Source organism: Littorina saxatilis, linkage group LG4, assembly GCF_037325665.1.
Source record: "Littorina saxatilis isolate snail1 linkage group LG4, US_GU_Lsax_2.0, whole genome shotgun sequence".
Classification (NCBI taxonomy): Eukaryota; Metazoa; Mollusca; class Gastropoda; order Littorinimorpha; family Littorinidae; genus Littorina; species Littorina saxatilis.
In genome coordinates, this window is record NC_090248.1 from 7,536,180 (window position 1) to 7,556,179 (window position 20,000).

General features: G+C 42.3%; 2 protein-coding genes across 3 annotated transcripts in view; one reads left to right on the plus strand and one right to left on the minus strand.

Annotated features, from left to right (window-relative positions):
- Nucleotides 1–20,000, plus strand: part of LOC138963865 (histone deacetylase 6-like) — a 271,276-nt gene that overhangs the window by 136,157 nt on the left and 115,119 nt on the right. The gene's annotated exons all lie outside the window — the stretch shown is intronic.
- LOC138963868 (G-protein coupled receptor moody-like) overlaps nucleotides 10,516–20,000 on the minus strand; it is a 60,505-nt gene continuing 51,020 nt past the window's right edge. Inside the window, exons 3-5 of the mRNA XM_070335724.1 lie at nucleotides 18,535–18,669; nucleotides 17,298–17,441; nucleotides 10,516–14,753 (exon numbers count right to left, since the gene is read on the minus strand). Of these exons, the coding sequence (XP_070191825.1) occupies nucleotides 14,411–14,753; nucleotides 17,298–17,441; nucleotides 18,535–18,669 (622 nt within the window). The 3' untranslated portion in view covers nucleotides 10,516–14,410. The remainder of the gene's footprint in view (nucleotides 14,754–17,297; nucleotides 17,442–18,534; nucleotides 18,670–20,000) is intronic.

The following is a 20,000-nucleotide window of genomic DNA, read 5'->3' on the forward strand; positions in this document are numbered from 1 at the left end:
TGATGATATATCTTGTTTTTTCACAGTTTATTATTTCATTATTTCATTATTGAAAACAAACAAACCCACACGAAACATTTAAGTATGTCTTTGTTGGCTCACGTAAGTGTAGCCTATGCGATGCTAACTTTTGTCTGTCTGTGCGTTCGTGCGTGTGTGCGTGTGTGATAGAAACTTTAACATTTGACTGAACACCGAAATACTAATTTTACCTGGTTATTATCCAAGCAACAGCTTCAAAGTATTGAAGCAATGATCAACATTTCGTCGGCACGTATGTAGATAAAGTGTGTATCCAAAGAAAACGGGTGGTGGTGGGTTTTGGGGGGGTAAAAACAGGTGACTGATTTGTGTTGTGTGTGGTATGTAGACCAGGTCAGGGGTCAAGGTTAGGTCAGATCGCGTGAAGGATTGTGGTATAGATTCACTTCTCAGTTCTAACCGAGCTGCATTCGCCGATTCGGGGAAGACGATTTCACATTGTTCGGTTTCGTAGCGGCTCCAGAAAAAATAGATAAAGAAGATACCAAAGGAGATTTCCTACAGGTTGATCTGCACAGCGTGTTTTCAGTGTCTGCGCGAGGAAGCGCTGTCGAAAGGGCAGTGTCGATCTCAGTGGCAGTCGTGTCCCCGTAACTCGTAAGTAGGCTACAGACAGACAGATCTAGATCTAGCGTCTCCCACTCTTGCACCGTATCTATGCTTACTAGTCCAGGCATATTAGAGAACAACGTTGAAGTGACAATGACTAGGTTTAAAATGTCCCTTATCAGAAAGTTCAACCTCAGTCCTTTGATGTTTATTAAACACATTTTCATATAAAGTTGGCGCTTCATACGGAAAAATGGCTTTGAAATTGACCCAAATCCTTCTTTGGGCTCTGTAAATGTCGTTTGGGGGTATGGTTGTAAAATGGTATCTACTGGTCACCCCAATGTATAAACTGAAAACTCTTTCTGCACCAGAACACGCAGAAAGGATTGTATCTGCCTGATGTCTGATGCTTTTCAAAATCCCCAACCACTAACACCTTCAAAACGGACTTTAACTGACACTGTTGTTTTTCCCTATATAATCCTTACTATTTTTCCGAGACGTCGTCGTGTTGTGTATTTAGCTTGCCACAACCTCATACATGGTCCTAAAAGTTAAAGTTGAAGAAAATACTAAAGATAAATGAAAAAGCTGACGCAGTGTCATTCGCACCGTGAATCCCCCCATGGGAACATACTAAAGTCTGGTTCCAAATAGGCTCAATTTCCTTCTATTTCTTTGTATTTCTGCCTCGTAGGGGTAGGGGTGTTCAAACCAAAGGCACCTTTAAACCAAAATTCAAATCACACATCTTACAATACTAAGACACTCAGCAGTAAAAGGGTGTCTGCTGGTAAAAAATTCCAAACAATCCTAAAAGTACTTCACTACTAAAAGTGCTTTTAAAAAGAGCCGTTATTTTCCCCTCTATATTCAGTATTGTGTTTTCTGCGAACATGTAGTCTATTTAGATGGTTGTCGTGTGCACTTGAGTTGCTAAAGCGTTTTCAGTTGGGCATATGTCGAAAAGCAAAGAATTAGCCCTTTGAAAACCATCAGAACTGTCACACAAAAATAACATTTACCTATCTCACCAACTGACCAAACATAGGGCTTTTCCTTATGTATTATGTATTGTCGTGTTTTTTGTAGCATACTTGTGAAAACAGCCACCACTGTTGTAAATGATACTTTAAAGAGCATTATTTCATTTTTACAGTTGAAGGACAACCTGGACTGCCGTATATTACAGCTGTTTTACAATCAGCCAAAATTTTCTTAACAAACGTATGTTAAGAACAACTCCCATAGTGAAATTGAAGAAAAACAAATTGAAAATCCCCCTGCCATAGAGGAGCTAAAGAATCAACAATAAACGACTGCATGGATAGCTTGATGCACGAATGCATTGCGGACATGTTTGTCTCCAACCAAGAGAAAGTTCCAAAAAATCCCTTTTGTGCTTCTTATTATACAGTGACGTCAAAGACACCCTTTTCTGCTGTTCATACATTCAGGGGTTATGGTTACACTAAACGACGTAGTTGTAGCCATACTGCCATCCAGATTTATTTTTTCCTTGCGAGCAGTCACAGGGTGTTTGTGCTGTCTGCCAACCGTTAGATGACCCCGCCCAAGTCTGTTAAGGGACCGTTTGACCGTTATAGAACGCGTCTTTTTGATTTTTTGGCACAGTTGGAAACGGTTGATTTTTATCCCTACCATTGTTTCCAAACATTATATAGGAATGTTTTGTGAACAACGGATAATAGCCGCTACTCGCATGTGTAGCAAAAGTGAGCGTACATACTCACCCTGGTCGTCCAGCCGTTGTCCGTTGCCCGTCTTTATCTGTCTGTACTGAACATTACCTTTGGATATTTCTCCAACGCTATGAAGTGAAGAAACACCAAATGTTGCAAAATGTTGTATGACCCCAAGAGCTCAAAAAAGATACTTGAGAACCTTGACCTTACCTTAAGGTCAAGGTCACAGGGAGAATGAATGTGGTCTAAAAACTGCAAAATTTCACATTGTGCCAGTTTTCTGGAAAACAAATTAAAAACAGCGGGCTTAGTTTTGTATGGTATACAAGAAAAAGAAAGCCTTATCTTCTGATACCATTTTGGTTGACCTCGCTTCAATGTCAAGGTCACAGGAGTCCTTCAAAGTTGAATTGTATACATGTTTTGAAGTGACCTTGACCCTGAACTATGAAAAAAATCTTTCAAACTTCATAATTGTGTGGGGCACATGTTATATACTGATATTGAGCCACATTTAGTCACATATCATCAAGGTCAAGGTCACTTTGCCCCTTATGAAATGTGACTGAAACGGGCAATTGAATCACTAAAAGTGACAATGTCTCTTTGTAGAAAGTGCCAATAAGTATGTTTATGCTTCCTATGTCTTGAATTGATAGCCTTGTGATGTGTGACCTTTGATGATCTTGACCTTGGCCAAAGGTCATGTGTAATTTGGTAGGAAAAATCTGTAAAACAGTTCTAATAGTGTACAATGTCCTTGCCAGCTTCAGTTGTTAGACCTTCACCTTCAAGGTCACCTGAAGGTCAAGGTCACTTTAAGACAAAGGTCAAGCATGAGAGTCGCATGGGCTTTGCTTTGTTAAGATTTTTTACCAAGACACATGGATTTCTTTACCCGGCTTGGTCACATTTTTCATAGGGGTCAATGTGACCTTGACCCTAACGATATGTGACCAGATGTGGCTCACTATGAAATTCTAACAAACGCCCCACTCAGTGTTTAAGTTTGTAAGAGATATCGTCCATAGTAAAGTTAAAGGGGCAAGCTCACATCAAAATATGTCTACAATTCAACTTTGAAGGGCTCCTCTGACCTTGACATTGAAGCGAGGTCAACCAAAATGGTATCAGAAGATAAGGCTTTCTTTTTCTTGTATACCATTTAAAACTAAGCCCGCTGTTTTTAATTTGTTTTCCAGAAAACTGGCACAATGTGAAATTTTGCAGTTTTTAGACCACATTAATTCTCCCTGTGACCTTGACCTTATGGTAAGGTCAAGGTTCTCAAGTATCTTTTTTGAGCTCTTGGGGTCATACAACATTTTGCAACATTTGGTGTTTCTTCACTTCATAGCGTTGGAGAAATATCCAAAGGTAATGTTCAGTACAGACAGATAAAGACGGGCAACGGACAACGGCTGTACGACCAGGGTGAGTATGTACGCTCACTTTTGCTACACATGCGAGTAGCGGCTATTATCCGTTGTTCACAAAACATTCCTATATAATGTTTGGAAACAATGGTAGGGATAAAAATCAACCGTTTCCAACTGTGCCAAAAAATCAAAAAGACGCGTTCTATAACGGTCAAACGGTCCCTTAACAGACTTGGGCGGGGTCATCTAACGGTTGGCAGACAGCACAAACACCCTGTGACTGCTCGCAAGGAAAAAATAAATCTGGATGGCAGTATGGCTACAACTACGTCGTTTAGTGTAACCATAACCCCTGAATGTATGAACAGCAGAAAAGGGTGTCTTTGACGTCACTGTATAATAAGAAGCACAAAAGGGATTTTTTGGAACTTTCTCTTGGTTGGAGACAAACATGTCCGCAATGCATTCGTGCATCAAGCTATCCATGCAGTCGTTTATTGTTGATTCTTTAGCTCCTCTATGGCAGGCGGATTTTCACTTTGTTTTCCTTCAATTTCACTGTGGGAGTTGTTCTTAACATACGTTTGTTAAGAAAATTTTGGCTGATTGTAAAACAGCTGTAATATACGGCAGTCCAGGTTGTCCTTCAACTGTAAAAATGAAATAATGCTCTTTAAAGTATCATTTACAACAGTGGTGGCTGTTTTCACAAGTATGCTACAAAAAACACGACAATACATAATACATAAGGAAAAGCCCTATGTTTGGTCAGTTGGTGAGATAGGTAAATGTTATTTTTGTGTGACAGTTCTGATGGTTTTCAAAGGGCTAATTCTTTGCTTTTCGACATATGCCCAACTGAAAACGCTTTAGCAACTCAAGTGCACACGACAACCATCTAAATAGACTACATGTTCGCAGAAAACACAATACTGAATATAGAGGGAAAAATAACGGCTCTTTTTAAAAGCACTTTTAGTAGTGAAGTACTTTTAGGATTGTTTGGAATTTTTTACCAGCAGACACCCTTTTACTGCTGAGTGTCTTAGTATTGTAAGATGTGTGATTTGAATTTTGGTTTAAAGGTGCCTTTGGTTTGAACACCCCTACCCCTACGAGGCAGAAATACAAAGAAATAGAAGGAAATTGAGCCTATTTGGAACCAGACTTTAGTATGTTCCCATGGGGGGATTCACGGTGCGAATGACACTGCGTCAGCTTTTTCATTTATCTTTAGTATTTTCTTCAACTTTAACTTTTAGGACCATGTATGAGGTTGTGGCAAGCTAAATACACAACACGACGACGTCTCGGAAAAATAGTAAGGATTATATAGGGAAAAACAACAGTGTCAGTTAAAGTCCGTTTTGAAGGTGTTAGTGGTTGGGGATTTTGAAAAGCATCAGACATCAGGCAGATACAATCCTTTCTGCGTGTTCTGGTGCAGAAAGAGTTTTCAGTTTATACATTGGGGTGACCAGTAGATACCATTTTACAACCATACCCCCAAACGACATTTACAGAGCCCAAAGAAGGATTTGGGTCAATTTCAAAGCCACTTTTCCATATGAAGCGCCAACTTTATCTGAAAATGTGTTTAATAAACATCAAAGGACTGAGGTTGAACTTTCTGATAAGAGACATTTTAAACCTAGTCATTGTCACTTCAACGTTCCCTTCACTAAAGTGGCTAAGATGCCTGGACTATATGTGTGACGGAGTGATTGAGTTTGTGTTACTGTTTGTCGATTTCTTACGGGAGCCTTGAAGGCTTCGCCTCTTGTTTTTCTTTTGAAAGGAGAAACCCAACAATCGAGGCTAGGTGTTGTCTTGGTAATGATGCCTGTGTAACTGTTTCTCAAATTAATTTTATGGCAAACTATAGCATGACGACTCGGCTATCTGTTAAAATGGCATGATATTGATGGGGATTTTGTCTCACAGCAGACATACGGGATTATCTTTCAAATAACAAAATATCCAACATTTCGCAGTAACATGAATATCGTAAACTTTAACATTATAACTCGACTATCCGTCAAAAATGCACGATAAACTATTGAAAACAATCTGTGTCAACATGCAGACTCAAAAAACCCGTTTCTTATGATTGTAGTGCGGGTTCGAGTCAAACGATTAGCGTTTCTTTCGTGGTTGGGTATACTGTAGTTTTACTGGGAAGCAGGAAGAAATGTATACTATACTCCGGCATCTCGGATAGCATGTCTACACGTGGGGAGATACACTGAAGATCGAACTTGTCAAACAAAGCTTTTCTTATGATTATCATGCAGGGTCCAGCCAAAGATTCGCGTTTCTTTCGTGGTTGGGTATACTGTAGTTATACTCGAAAGCAGGAAGAGATCTATACTATACTGCGGCATCTCTGGTAGCATGCCTAAACGTGGGTGTACTGAAGATGGAACTTGTCTTGGCAGAGTGTGCTTCTCATCTGCCTTATCCACCGACCCCTAGTTTCTCTCTGTCTCTTTATCTGCCGCTCTCTTGCGTTCTGCATCTGCTTCTCTCTCCCCCTCTCTCTCTCTCTCCCTCTCTCTCTTCCTCTCTCTCTCTCTCTCTCTCTCGCTCTCTCTCTCGCTCTCTCTAAGTCCTCCATTCCCCTCGCTCGCTCTCTCTCTCGTCGTCTTGCTCTGTGTGTCTCTATGACTCTTGTTCTCTTGCTGTCACTGTCCCCCTCCCTTTCTCTCTCTCTCTCTCTCTCTCTCTCTCTCTCTCTCTCTCTCTCTCTCCCCTCTCTCTCTCCCCTCTCTCTCTCGCTCTCTCTAAGTCCTCCATTCCCCTCGCTCGCTCTCTCTCTCGTCGTCTTGCTCTGTGTGTCTCTATGACTCTTGTTCTCTTGCTGTCACTATCCCCCTCCCTTTCTCTTTCTCTTCCTAGATCATACGTCGCACTCTATTCTCTTTTGTGTGTGCGTGCGTGCGTGCGTATGTATGTCCTCTGTCTGTCTGTCTGCCTGTCTGGCTGTCCCTGTGTCCTTTACACGTGGGCCTATGTGTATTGTATAGATTTATTACTTTCCCCCTGTGTACCGTATACCGCTGAATGTTATTGCTCACTCCAGATTCACAAAGGGTTGGGGACAGATTCCACAGACGACTCTTGTGTTTCAAGGCAACTTGATACTATTGGTGACGTCATGCGCTGATAGCATGACGTACACCTGTCTGTAGGAGGCCAATCAATGCCTTGTGTGCACATTTATTTTAAACTATTGATATCTTAATTGCAGCATTGATAATGATATTGAACCAAAGTCTCGTGAGTAGCTGCATTTAAACTCATGGTATAGTGCTTGTTCTGAGGAAAGAATTCTGACATAAGCTTGTTTTTGTTGCAGCTTAAAGGTGGTCGTCTGCATTTTTGCTTTTTTTCAATAATCTTATGGTTAGATTTCGATACAAAATTATGTCAAATGATGAATGAACCATGGGGAAAAAAATTATAGAAAAAAAATATATGTAATTTATTTTTTATTTTTGGGTAGCGTGACTCACGCTTCCAATATTTTGTTTTCTGTTTGCTGAGAACATGTGCTTTGCCTAAAAATACTGACCAATCAAATTCATGTCACTATGCTTATAGCCACGCCCAAACAAGTGCAGCAACAGTATGACACTGGAGCGCTGTCCACGCTTTTTTTTTAAACGCACGAAATGCAAGGGATTTGACATTTTGAACTCAAAGCTTGTGTTGGGAACGTCATGGCTTTGAGTTCAAAATGGGGATTTGAGAGGAGTTTTGCGCTTGGCATTTTCCTAATAAGGATATCTTACTATGAGTACTACGCTGGAATACTACACTGGCTTCGTCTTTCCTGATCGAAAGCGGGTGTATTGTTGATATTTGTAGATAATAGACTCTGCATTTTAATGGTCAAATGGCGATTTCGGCATAAAAATGTAGACAAGGACCTTTAAATCATAACCGTACAGGTGAACTGAATTGTGGCTGTACAGTTTCTCTCTCTGTTTGTCTCTGCCTGCCTCTCTCACTCTAACTCTCTACCTGTCTTCGTCTGTCTACCTGCCTGCCTGCCTGCCTGCCTGCCTGTCTGTCTGTCTGTCTGTCTGTCTGTCTGTCTGTCTGTCTGTCTGTCTGTCTGTCTGTCTGTCTGCCTCTATTTCTGCCCGCCTCTCACTTTCTACCTGTCTCTGTTTGTCTGTATGTCTGTCTGCCTCTCACTCTTTCTTTCTTTCTTTCTATGTCTCTGCGTGTGTTTCTCTTTTTCTCTGTCTGTCCCTCCATCTCTGTCTCTGTCTCTTTCTCTGTCTGTCTGTCTGTCTGTCTGTCTGTCTGTCTCTCTCTCTCTCTCTCTCTCTCTCTCTCTCTCTCTCTCTCTCTCTCTCTCTCTCTCTCTCTCCCCGTCGCTCTGCCACTGCATAACACATATCTGAGCCTTCTTGTGCTTTTGTGTTCTTCTTCCAATAGCTACTTTGATTTTTTGTGTGTCTAATTCAGCAACCCATTAATAAAATCAATAAGCCTAAAAGCATTTGACAACATCCACGTGATGCAGATAATGTTGGTTTGCCTGCCGGTATACTTTGATTTGTAGAGTAAAACAGTTACATCCACAGCAAAACAAATAGAAAGGTATGTATTAGCGGAGCAAATGACTGTGCTAATTGATTTAACGTCATTTTTTAATGTCGTATACTCATTTCTGATCAAAAGAATCTCGGCTTAATTTAACTGCTTAAAACACAAAACTTAAGGCGGTCACAATAGCATTAGAAAATGTCGTATACAATCGTTTTAAGACCTGACTTAAACAAAAAGATCTTAAAAGTAGGGTTCAACTCTTGAACTGTGCCAGGAATACAATATATCATGGACACAATGGCATGAGGAAATGTCTAAAATAGTATCACCCACACATGTAGACGATTCACATCAATGATATTAGCACGGACTCTACGGCGCGAAGTGGAGACAACATTATGAATTACAAACAAACATTTAAAGCTTCTGAAGTTAACATAGTCGACTTTTAGTATATTGTCAGTGACATTATCTCAATTTTGGCAAATGGTCAACATTTCGACATGGGTGAACTCTCTCTCTCTCTCTGACTCAGAAACTTTCCTCTCTCTCTCTCTCTTCCTCCCTCTCTCTCTCTTCCTCTCTCTCTCTCTCTCTCTCTCTCTCTCTCTCTCTCTCTCTCTCTCTCTCTCTCTCTCTCTCTCTCTCTGAAATGAAATGCAAGCGACATACTATACTCTCAATTCTAAACAGTCAAAACCACGTGTTTCTTAAGTATAAAACAAAACCTCTCAGCTTTCTTGACCGTAGACACAAGTATAACCACACAGGTTAATTTTAAGTAGGCTTCTCTGCTTACGTCTTTGACTGACTGAGAGTTAGTTCATTTTTAGCTGGTGTCTGTGTTCACTGTTTCTGATTCATTGATTGCACAGCAGGTAACATCTTGAAGTCTTCTTTGAAATGTTAAAGACACCTGTGTACCATCTTGTAAATCTTGCGGATCCGTGCAGGATTTTTCATCACAGGGCACACTTTACACTGTTTTCTCCAGATGAAACACAAAGGAAAAGTAGGTTGAACACAGATTTACATTCCACCATAACAAAAAATAAGGTCCGAGCGGAAAAGCGCGCGAAAACAAGTGAGGTATTACGCATGCGTCAACGTCATCATTAACATAAGTTGCAGTATGCATGTTAAAGTTAAATCATCCTTCTGTTTTGACACGTACCAAAAATCAACAGTTTGGCTATGTTCTGTGCAGACTGGGGTTTATTATTTGTGTTATTTGTTTTGGAATTAATTTGTTATTGACTAACTTCCACGTCAGTCTTTCAAATTGAACCAAGAAATAAAGTTGTATTCTGCACAGACAGTTGCCTGGCTGTTGACAAGTCAAGTCAAGTCAAGTCAATATTTATTTCAAAAACCCCTAGGGTTACATGAATAAAATAAAAATTGCAATAAACACGACAAAAAAAGATATATGTATTAATGAGACACAACACTTCTAATTAACCGAAAATGAATCAAGCTTAATTCATAACAAAATAATTGTAATCATACTTTGGTACGTCTCCAAGTGGAAGGATGCTCTTGTCCCATCTAACAGCTAGAAAGATCTGAGGTGGTTTACAAGGGAAGGGAGGGATCTTAACTAAGTCAGCATTGCACACACATACACACGTTCATCACGTGTCATTGCATTCCTCGGCAGTCCTGTGGCCCAAGCATGGCCGAATAGTTCAGATACACTTTGAAGAACCCGCAAACACAGCCGTAGAATTGGCAGCGTGGACGTTCAAGATACAACGTTCACAACATATTGCTGACTGAGGGTTGTATTTAGGCGTTAGTTCGGGATCCTGAAATAGTCATTTAAGTACTGCGTGTGACAAGAATGTTTTCAGACATTAATAGCAAGGACTTAGAGAAATATTTTCTCGCTATTACATCTCTGGATTTTTCTGTTTTCTTCACGACTTGGCGCTGTATGGCAGAACAGAAGATAATGTTGATCCAATCCAGGACTGCTGTTGGCAATTCTGGGTATAGCACTGACATTGTCAATTCGGTACAGTTGATTGCAAGGCAGATTTGGAACATTGAAAGCAAGAACTTACAGCAAGAACCCGCCAACATATCTCTTGATTGTTCTTTCTGCCAGATTGAACACTATGCATATAATTATGACAACACGGAGAGACCAATGAAGGACCAACCAGTTGGCAGACCGGGATGTTTGCTTTCTGATTTTGTCATTGAATACATTGAAAGCAAGATCTTATAACAACTCCCCGCCAACATAGTTTGTTGGCTTTTTAAAAAAAAAAATTTCCTCGTTTAGACTGGACGCTGTATCCATGACAGAATGAAGAAAGCTTTTTGTCAATCGAGGATTGTACAGTGCAGGGTTTGTTTCCTGCGATAGGCATTTAAGCATTTGGCTAGACTGCCGCCAGACACTTTGCAGCAAAAAATGGTTTAAAAACACAAAGAACACCTCAAAACCCATCATCATCGTGATGAAAGCAACTGTGAGTTTGAGGTCTCCAATGAACGTGTTTCAGACACTAGAAAAGAGCAGAACTTTTTAGACACATCCGTGAAGTTTGAAGTCATTAATCGACTCGTTGTCTCAGCTGTGGCAAAAGACGTTGACGGTTTGGCAGCAGTGGAAATGTTGATTTCAACTCTTTGATCGTTGTCGGCAATATAAATAATAATAAAAAACGCTAGCGCTGGACCCGAGTACTCTTCAGACTGGCTCGCTCCCCCAGTATGAAAGTTTTTGTCTTGTGCACGTGGATTTAAAAAACAAATATTTATTTTACACAATTAAAAAAATTATTAGAGTAAAATAAAACATTAAAACGTTCATAATGAACAGTAGTAAACAAGAATTAAAAAAAAAAAAAAATGTGACCGCCCATGCCGGGAATCGAACCCGGATCACTTGGATTAAAAAATTGTTATTTTATTTATTTTACACAATTAAAAAAACTATTAGAGTAAAATAAAACATTAAAACGTTCATAATAAACAATATTAACAAGAATTAAAAAAAAAAATCAATAAATAGACCGCCCATGCCGGGAATCGAATCCGGATCACTTTGGCCATAGACTCTCTCGTGCTCTCTGTCTCTCTTTCACCGAGACTAAACCCTGCATTGTAATTTTTTTGCCGAGACCATATCCCCACCCGTTGTCTGGCTTGCAAATCATGCTTTTCTCGTCACTGCGTGACGTGTTCGGCTCAGGCCGCCCAAGTCTCCCCTTTAGTTCAGGCTGTTCGCAAAGCGACCAGCCTCCCACCGCAAAAACTCCCCCCGTTAAGAGTCGTTTTGGTGGAGTATTTCGCATTTAGGTCCCAGGTAACATTATGAAGTTTTAATACGATCAATCGGACCTATTATCAAGTTAGTGTATCAACTTTTGAACGAACTGCGCCCAGTAGTTTCCCAGCAATAAGCTGTTAAGTCGAGACAGACAGACAGACAGATACACACACACACACACACACACACACACACACACACACACAATTAAAGGTCTGTTGGACCCTAGTACTGCGTACTCGGGGATAATTTTTAAACTCACTGAGCCCTTTACAAAAATAAAAATTATGATCATGATGCGTACATTAACTGCGTCAGAACAGATCTGGCATAACATTTACTGAAAACAGTACTGATGGTACGCAAGATAACGGATATGTAGTGCGTCCTGGGGAACGTTGTTTTCAGTTTTGGTGCGTCGTGGGACCTCCTCCGCGAATGTCTGGTACTTCTTTTTGGTTTGTAGTGCGTGTAGGACGCAGGGACTCACAGTTTGGGGATCTCTGATGATTCAAGGTTGTTGTCTTGAAATCCAAACGTAGCACAGAAAACACAAAAATGTTCAAAAGACAGCTTTTAAAGCAATTCGTGGAACATATCACACGAAGTGCGGACAGGTGGAGAGTGAACATTGACACGGGTGTCATTTTGCAAAATAAATTGTGCACACACACAAAGCAGACGAAGCAGCCACTGTGTAGATTGTGGGTACGTGTTGAAGTGGAGGGATGCTCTTTTGTCATGTACATCTTTGGGGTTCAGGTCAACTGAGGTATGTATAAAGTCGCTCATACGTTTCACTTTGTCGCTGAGAGATGATGACCGCATTCGCTGTGCAACAGAACGTTGCGCACGGTAGTCATCTGCAATGGCACGATCTTTTTTTTTTGTAGCGAAAGTTAAACGTTCGTGGTGATAATTGGCGACAGGATCATGCCTATCTGTTTGCTTGTTGAGCATGCAGAAATATCTTCAGGTTACTCTTGAAAGCAGAAACCCCTACTCAGACTCCGCACTGGACATAACAGACTAAACCATCATATGGCCACAAAGCTGAAGCTAGTTCCCTCCCCCCTATGTCCGTGTGGCAAGAATCAGACAGCAGAGCACATCCTGCAGGCTTGTCCATACCACAGTGCTCTGAGGGACACCACCTGGCCAATGGAGACAGCGCTACAAAAGAAGCTATACGGCCCCAGAGAGGACTTGGAGAGGACAGCACGTTTCGCCCTGCAGTCCGGACTGACGATCTAACAGCGAACGACAAGAAGAAGAAGAAAGCAGAATAACGTTTCCTAGAACTATAGCATTGAACGAACGTTTCCTGTCTGCTTGATTGTTCAGGCGTCTTCATGTCTTTTCCACACAAACAAGAATCTCTTGATTTCCTTCATGTGTGCCTGTGTTCAGCCAGAGAAAGCTTTCCTTCTTTATCTCTTTCCTGTGTCATCTCTTTCCTGTGTCATCTCTTTCCTGTGTCATCTCTTTCCTGTGTCATCTCTTTCCTGTGTCTAACACACTTCAAGTGGATTAGTTTTTTCTTCACGTTGTCCATCTTACAAAGTCAAATAGTTGTCTTCTTTTATTTTTTTTTATATTCCTAGTGGCTTCCAGTGGCCTCTAATGGGACATGGTAGTCTATGCGCAAGTTCAGGCCGATTCAAAATGGAGCGCCTTATCTGTGAACACATTATGTGAGCGATTTCAACTGAAGTGCTCATGTGTTCTTGTGGTCCATATCTGGACATTGCTGGTCATGCTCTAGCCCCGACCTGTTGCAGGCTGAGCTTCTGAAGTATGCGCTTTTCGTGATCACCTGGTGTAGGGCTACCCTTTGGCTGTCTTTGTGTCACTGCTGTTCTGTCACACACAAAAAACCTCTGGTCTGTCCGTATTCATGACACACATGTACATGGCTCCAATCTTACGAGAAGAACAGGTTGGGGTCCTGCACTGTTCCAATTGCAACGCCTTCTGTGGGCACCTTCACCTGTATGTGGATTGGAGCATTGTCCTTTACGCTTTAAATTGAACACCTTGTGTGTAGTTCTTCACCTGGCATGCGCTAGTTACAGCTTGAACACTCTGTGTAGTTCTTCAGCTGACATGTGCTAGTTGAAGACCGTCTGTGTAGTTCCTCGCCCCACAGCTTGAACACTGTAGTTGTTCATCTGACATGGGCTAGTGGCAGCATGAACACTGTGTGTAGTTCTTCACCAGACTGCTTGTACACCATGTGTGCAGTTTTTCATCTGACATTCGCTAGTTGAACACCGTGTGTGTAGTTCTTCATCTGACACGCGCTAGTTGATCATCATGTGTGTAGTTCTTCATCTGACACGCGCTAGTTGAACATTTAGTGTGCAGTTCTTCATCTGACACGCGCTAGTTGATCATGTGTGTAGTTATTCATCTGACATGGGCTAGTGGCAGCCTGAACACTGTGTTTGTAGTTCTTCACCTCACAGTTTGAAGACTGTGTGTAGTTGTTCATCAGACTGCTTGAACACCGTGTGTGTAGTTTTTTTTCAACCGACACGCGCTAGTTGTGTACTTCACCTGGCAGCTTGAACACCTTGTTTGTTGTTCTTCACCGAATTGCTTGAAAACCATGTGTTTAGTTTTTCACCCGACACGCGCTAGTTGAACACCTTGTTTGTTGTTCTTCACCGGATTGCTTGAAAATCATGTGTTTAGTTTTTCACCAGACATGCGCTAGTTGAACGCCATGTGTGTAGTTCTTCATCTGACATGCGCTAGTTGAACGCCATGTGTGTAGTTCTTCATCTGACATGCGCTAGTTGAACACCTGACAACTTGAACACCCTGTGCGCAGTTCAACTCCCATGGGCTATTTGCAGCTTGATCACCTGGAGTGTAGTTGTTCACCTGACGGAGGGAGACTTACGCAGACTGCCATGCCGGGTAGTATCGCCCTCCTTGCACAGCAGACAGCAGACAAGCTGTTTGTAGGCCTGCAGGAAGTTGCTGTCCATCACTGTGTAGATGACAGGATTCAGACAGTACAACAGCCAGGCTGCGCACGGCACCCAGATGTGGACCAACGGGCGCGTGCGACGGGGGTCGGCGATGTTGGTGATGAAATAGGGGGTGGTGCCGACGAAGAAGCCGACGAAGATGAGCAGCATCATGGCTGTGAGTCGCAGTGACCCGCGCTGGCTCTTCTTGCGTCCGTACACACTCCCCCGTAACGCCCGCTGCCGTGACCTGCGGGGATAGAGAATTGGAACTTAGGGAATAAGGTTGGACTTCTTAAATTCTAAGATTTATTTTTTTTATTTTTTTCATTTAAATCAAAATGCTCCATAGATTTGCGCTCACCCTTCTACCGCCGGCACACACTCCCCCGAAAAGCGTGCATTCTGTACAGAGAGAGAGAGAGAGAGAGAGAGAGAGAGAGAGAGAGAGAGAGAGAGAGAGAGAGAGAGAGAGAGAGAGAGAGAGAGAGAGAGAGAGAGAGAGAGAGAGAGAGAGAGAGAGAGAGAGAGAGAGAGAGAGAGAGAGAGAGAGAGAGAGAGAGAGGGGGGGGGGGGGGGGGGGAATGAGGTGTAAGTGGGGGTTTGGGTCACTAAGTGACGCTGGGAAGGACGCTCGTGATGTTTTCTGCCATTAGCACTCTTTCTCGCTCTGTTACTCCCCTTGGCCCCATCATCCACCAACTTTACTGACAAAGACGACAGCAGAACTATGAAACGTCGCAAGGCTAGGGAATCTTTTGTTGTTGTTGTTGAGACATCTCTCATGGAAAATGTAATATTGTTTATATATATTACTGTATTTTAGGGCGGGGATGTAGCTCAGTCGGTAGCGCGCTGGATTTGTATCCAGTTGGCCGCTGTCAGCGTGAGTTCGTCCCCACGTTCGGCAAGAGATTTATTTCTCAGAGTCAACTTTGTGTGCAGACTCTCCTCGGCGTCCGAACACCCCCGTGTGTACACGCAAGCACAAGACCAAGTGTGCACGAAAAAGATCCTGTAATCCATGTCAGAGTTCGGTGGGTTATAGAAAGACGAAAATACCCAGCATGCTTCCTGCGAAAGCGGCGTATGGCTGCCGAAATGGCGGGGTAAAAACGGTCATACACGTAAAAGCCGTGGGAGTTTCAGCCCATGAACGAACAAACATTACTTTATTCATTTTAATGTAATATTTTTAATTATATATATTTTAAAGTTGTTTTTGAAAGTATAAGCAACACTATAAGTACAAGCAAGTGTTTCGTTTTGTTCTACTTATTTTGATAGTTGTGTATAAAGTACAGAACAACTCCGCTAGATTAATCACAAAGACCCCTAAAAGACACCACATCACACCTGTTTTGAGATCCCTTCACTGGCTGCCTGTAAGAAGTCGTATTCAATACAAAATTGCATGCATTTGTTTCTCTTTCTTTCATGGTACAGGACCTGCTTATCTCTCTGAGATGTTATCAAAATATTCAAACCTCTCCTCTCTTCGCTCTGCAACAGATACCAATGTACTTAGTAAACCAAAAAGAAACAGAAAATCAACTAACTATGGATTTGAGAGATCCTTCAAGTACCAGGGACCTCTTGTCTGGGAGAAAATCCCCCGGAGCATTAGGGATTCCCAGTCACCATCTGCCTTTAGAACAGCCCTCAAAACACACATGTTTAAGTTAGACCTCTGAAGGAGATCCCATGATCGGTGAGTCATCGGCGCTGCCACGTGTATTATCTACTAAAGTGTGGCGTTCATGAGGATGTGTATGTGCCTGTGTGTGTTGTACCAGAATAACGTATGCGTACATGGAATGACATTGCGGGTTACCTGAACATTGACAATGACGAAAGAAAGATTGTGTGTGTGTGTGCGCGCGCGCGCGTGTGTGTGTGTGTGTGTGTGTGTGCGTGTGTGTGCGTGCGTGTGTGGGTGTGTGTGACCATGTTTGAATTTATTCGGATTTAGTTCTCTTTCCTTGTTTGTATTATGATTATGTAAGTGTAAAGCGCTCTGGGCTCGTCACCACGAGGTTTACGCGCTATATAAGTAATCGTTATTATTATTATTATTATTATTATAATATTTTCCTATTATTTGTGTCTTCTTCTTTGCGTTTTTGTTATGATTTGTGTATGTTTGTATCTTTTTTTGTTTTCCTTCCGTATTTGTTCACGTCGTATGGCCTTTTAGAGACGCTTCCCCGTCTGTTGCACTTTAGCTGTATTCAAGTTTTAGCTTGTAAAAATGAAAATGCTCGCACACCAAGTGCTGTTAACATTTCATACTGTTAGGGTTTGTGGGTTGTCAGCGTACTCTAGGGATGGCTTCGTTTACCGAGACCTTGGAAAAACAAACTGCAATGGATTGCATTTGGAGAACCAGCGTGTGAGAGAGATCCGGGGGAGGGGGCAGAAAATGTTTGAATGCCAGCTGTCTTCGTCCTTCTCGTAGTAAAACTCAATTATTAATCAATATAAAAAAAGAGAAAATAAAAGCCGTTAAAATTAAAAAACAAAAATCCTTCAGTGGAAAATTTCTAGTCGATTCGTGATAATCAGTACCCTATGGTTTTGAGCTGGAAGGGAGATATCGTTAGCTAAATCGAACGATGGACTGAACTGATAACACATTCTTTCTCTTAAACTATTACTATCGTTCCTTTTTACTCTTCCAATATTCTATATTATTTTATAGTATTTTCTTTGTTTAGATTTTAGCCAGCACACACCCCCCCCCTAAACCCGTATTTATTTGTTTAACAACCCACGCTTTTAACCCCCTACTTACTTGTACACGACGCAGCCGATTCTGGCGTAGCAGACGGAGATGAAGACGCATGGAATGACGTAACCAATGGTGACGACAGTGACCTGGTGCGTCTTGTCCGCGTGGTCAGAGTTGAACGTGCACTGAAGGATCAGCGACTCGAACCTGTATGAACACACACATAGACAGTTACAGACACTCACTTAGATAGGTCACATGGAAACATACGCGTTAGGTTTATGTGCAGCCCGGAGACGGTATCCATGTCCCACCGTACCCCCGTTTCACCACGGTGGCACGTATAAAACCTCGGGTCATCCTGCCATTGGTGCTGGTTGCTAATTACAACTTATCATACACACACCTTCCAATGTCCCACCAATGGGATCATCATCATCATCATCATCATCATCATCATCATCATCATCATCATCATCATCATCATCATCATCATCATCATCATCATCATCATCATCATCATCATCATCATCATCATCATCATCAGTGAAAACGGAACGAAAGACTGGGCGGTTTTTCTTCTCCGTTCTTTCTCCCGCCTTCCTCTTTTGATCATAAAGCTAACGCGTTTGTTTGGATCTCCCCTCTCTCCCTCTCCCCCTCTCTCTCTCTTTTACTCCCTCTCTCTCTTACTTCCTCTTTCTCTCCCACTCCGTCTCTCCTCCCTCTCTCTCACTCCCTCTACCCTCCCTCTTTCTCTCCCATTCCCCCCCCCCTCTCTCCCCCTCTCTCTCACTCCCTCTCCTGCCCTCTCTCTCTCTCTCTCTCTCTCTCTCTCTCTCACACTCTCTCTCTCACATTCTCTCTCTCTCTCACACTAAACCGGCACGGTTGGCCTAGTGGTAATGCGTCCGCCCCGTGATCGGGAGGTCGTGGGTTCGAACCCCGGCCGGGTCATACCTGAGACTTTAAAATTGGCAATCTAGTGGCTGCTCCGCCTGGCGTCTGGCATTATGGGGTTAGTGCTAGGACTGGTTGGTCCGGTGTCAGAATAATGTGACTGGGTGAGACATGAAGCCTGTGCTGCGACTTCTGTCTTGTGTGTGGCGCACGTTATATGTCAAAGCAGCACCGCCTTGATATGGCCCTTCGTGGTCGGCTGGGCGTTAAGCAAACAAACAAACAAAAATCTCTCTCACACTCTCACTCCCTCTTCCTCCCCCTCTCACTCTTTTATTTCACCACTCATCACTGCAAATTCCCTCTAGTTGTAAAAGCATAACAGATGATTGTCACGAACCTGTAGGAGCCCCAGCCCAGCATGGGCGCCACGCTGAAGATTAGGGCGAATGTCCAGCAGAAGATGATGGCCACGAAGAACGCCTTGCCCTCCGACCACCTCGGGTAGGCCGCGGGGTACACCACGTGCACGAACCTGTAAGCAGAAAGTTAACTTGGTCAGGGGGTGGTGGATTTGAAAGCAGTCACGGTTTGGTTGGTTTAAACAAAATTTTATTCAGGATTATCTTCGCATGAACAGTTCAAAACACACAACTAGGACACGCACTCAAGCAAATGCTTATATCACTGACCAGAACAATACTAAGTTACACACATTTTCGTAATGGTGGACATAACAACAATAAACCAGAAGAACAAATTGAAAGAATGGGGATGGGGAGCTAAATAGGAACAAAGGAATCTACAGAAGATAAAAAGAAAAGGGAGGGAGAGGGAGAAGAAAGTACTAACAACCACAAGGAGAGGCTAGGACGAAAGCGCTTAGGAAGATAGCATCAAGTCTAAGACATGCAACATGTAAATTCTAGTAAATGTAACAATTTTTTTTATGGAAGGCAGTAGTTCGTTAACATATAAAATACGAGACAAACGATAATAATCATTTCTTATACGCTGCCTATGTAATCAAATACGATAACACAGGGAGAGGCTGTGTGGAGGTACGCATACGCCTGCCCACACACATATACACTATCAATGCGTGAACACATCCATCAAATCAATCGACCAGATTTAACAATAAACGATTGGACAGACTCAAATATCAATATGTTATTACGAACAGAATATTGCTCGCTACCTTTTAATAATATTTCCACGCGTCTGAAGTGAACAGGCAACGAATTGATTGTTGTCAGACGAGCATCTGTTTGGTTAGGGGTTGGTTTTTAATTTTGGTGGATGAACTTCAAAGCATTAGTCTTTAATTTTGGTGCACGAACCTGCAATCAAACGGTCAGCTTGGTCAGGGCTTGGTTGTTAGTTTTGGTGGATTATTTTGAAAGCAGATTTTCAGTTTGGTAATCGGTTGGTCTGTACATGTTCGTGGATTTATTTGAAACCACATCGACAGTTTTGTGCAGGGTTCCCGCGGGTTGGACCCAGTTTGGGAAAGTGGAGGACTGTTTTCCAAGTGTGGAGAATGGGAAACATTTGCGGAAGGTTCGACAATGTTCGGGTTTGGAAAGTTTTCAAAATGGATTAATTAGTTGGCTAGGCCTGTGGGTGGACTGCGCAGAGGAATCTCAGAAGGTTAATGGATTGTTCGTTTTATTTGGTGGATGGACCTGGAAAAAGAACATTTGGCACCTGGTTTTGTTTAGTGTTTGTGTGGCACCCCCACAACTGCTCTTCTTGTTCTTTCGTCGTCTTCGTGATCTTCCCTTTCTTGTTCTTGTCCTTCTTTTTCTTGTTTTGTTCTTGTTCTGGTTCTTTTTCTTCTTGTTCATCTTGATACGCGTGTTT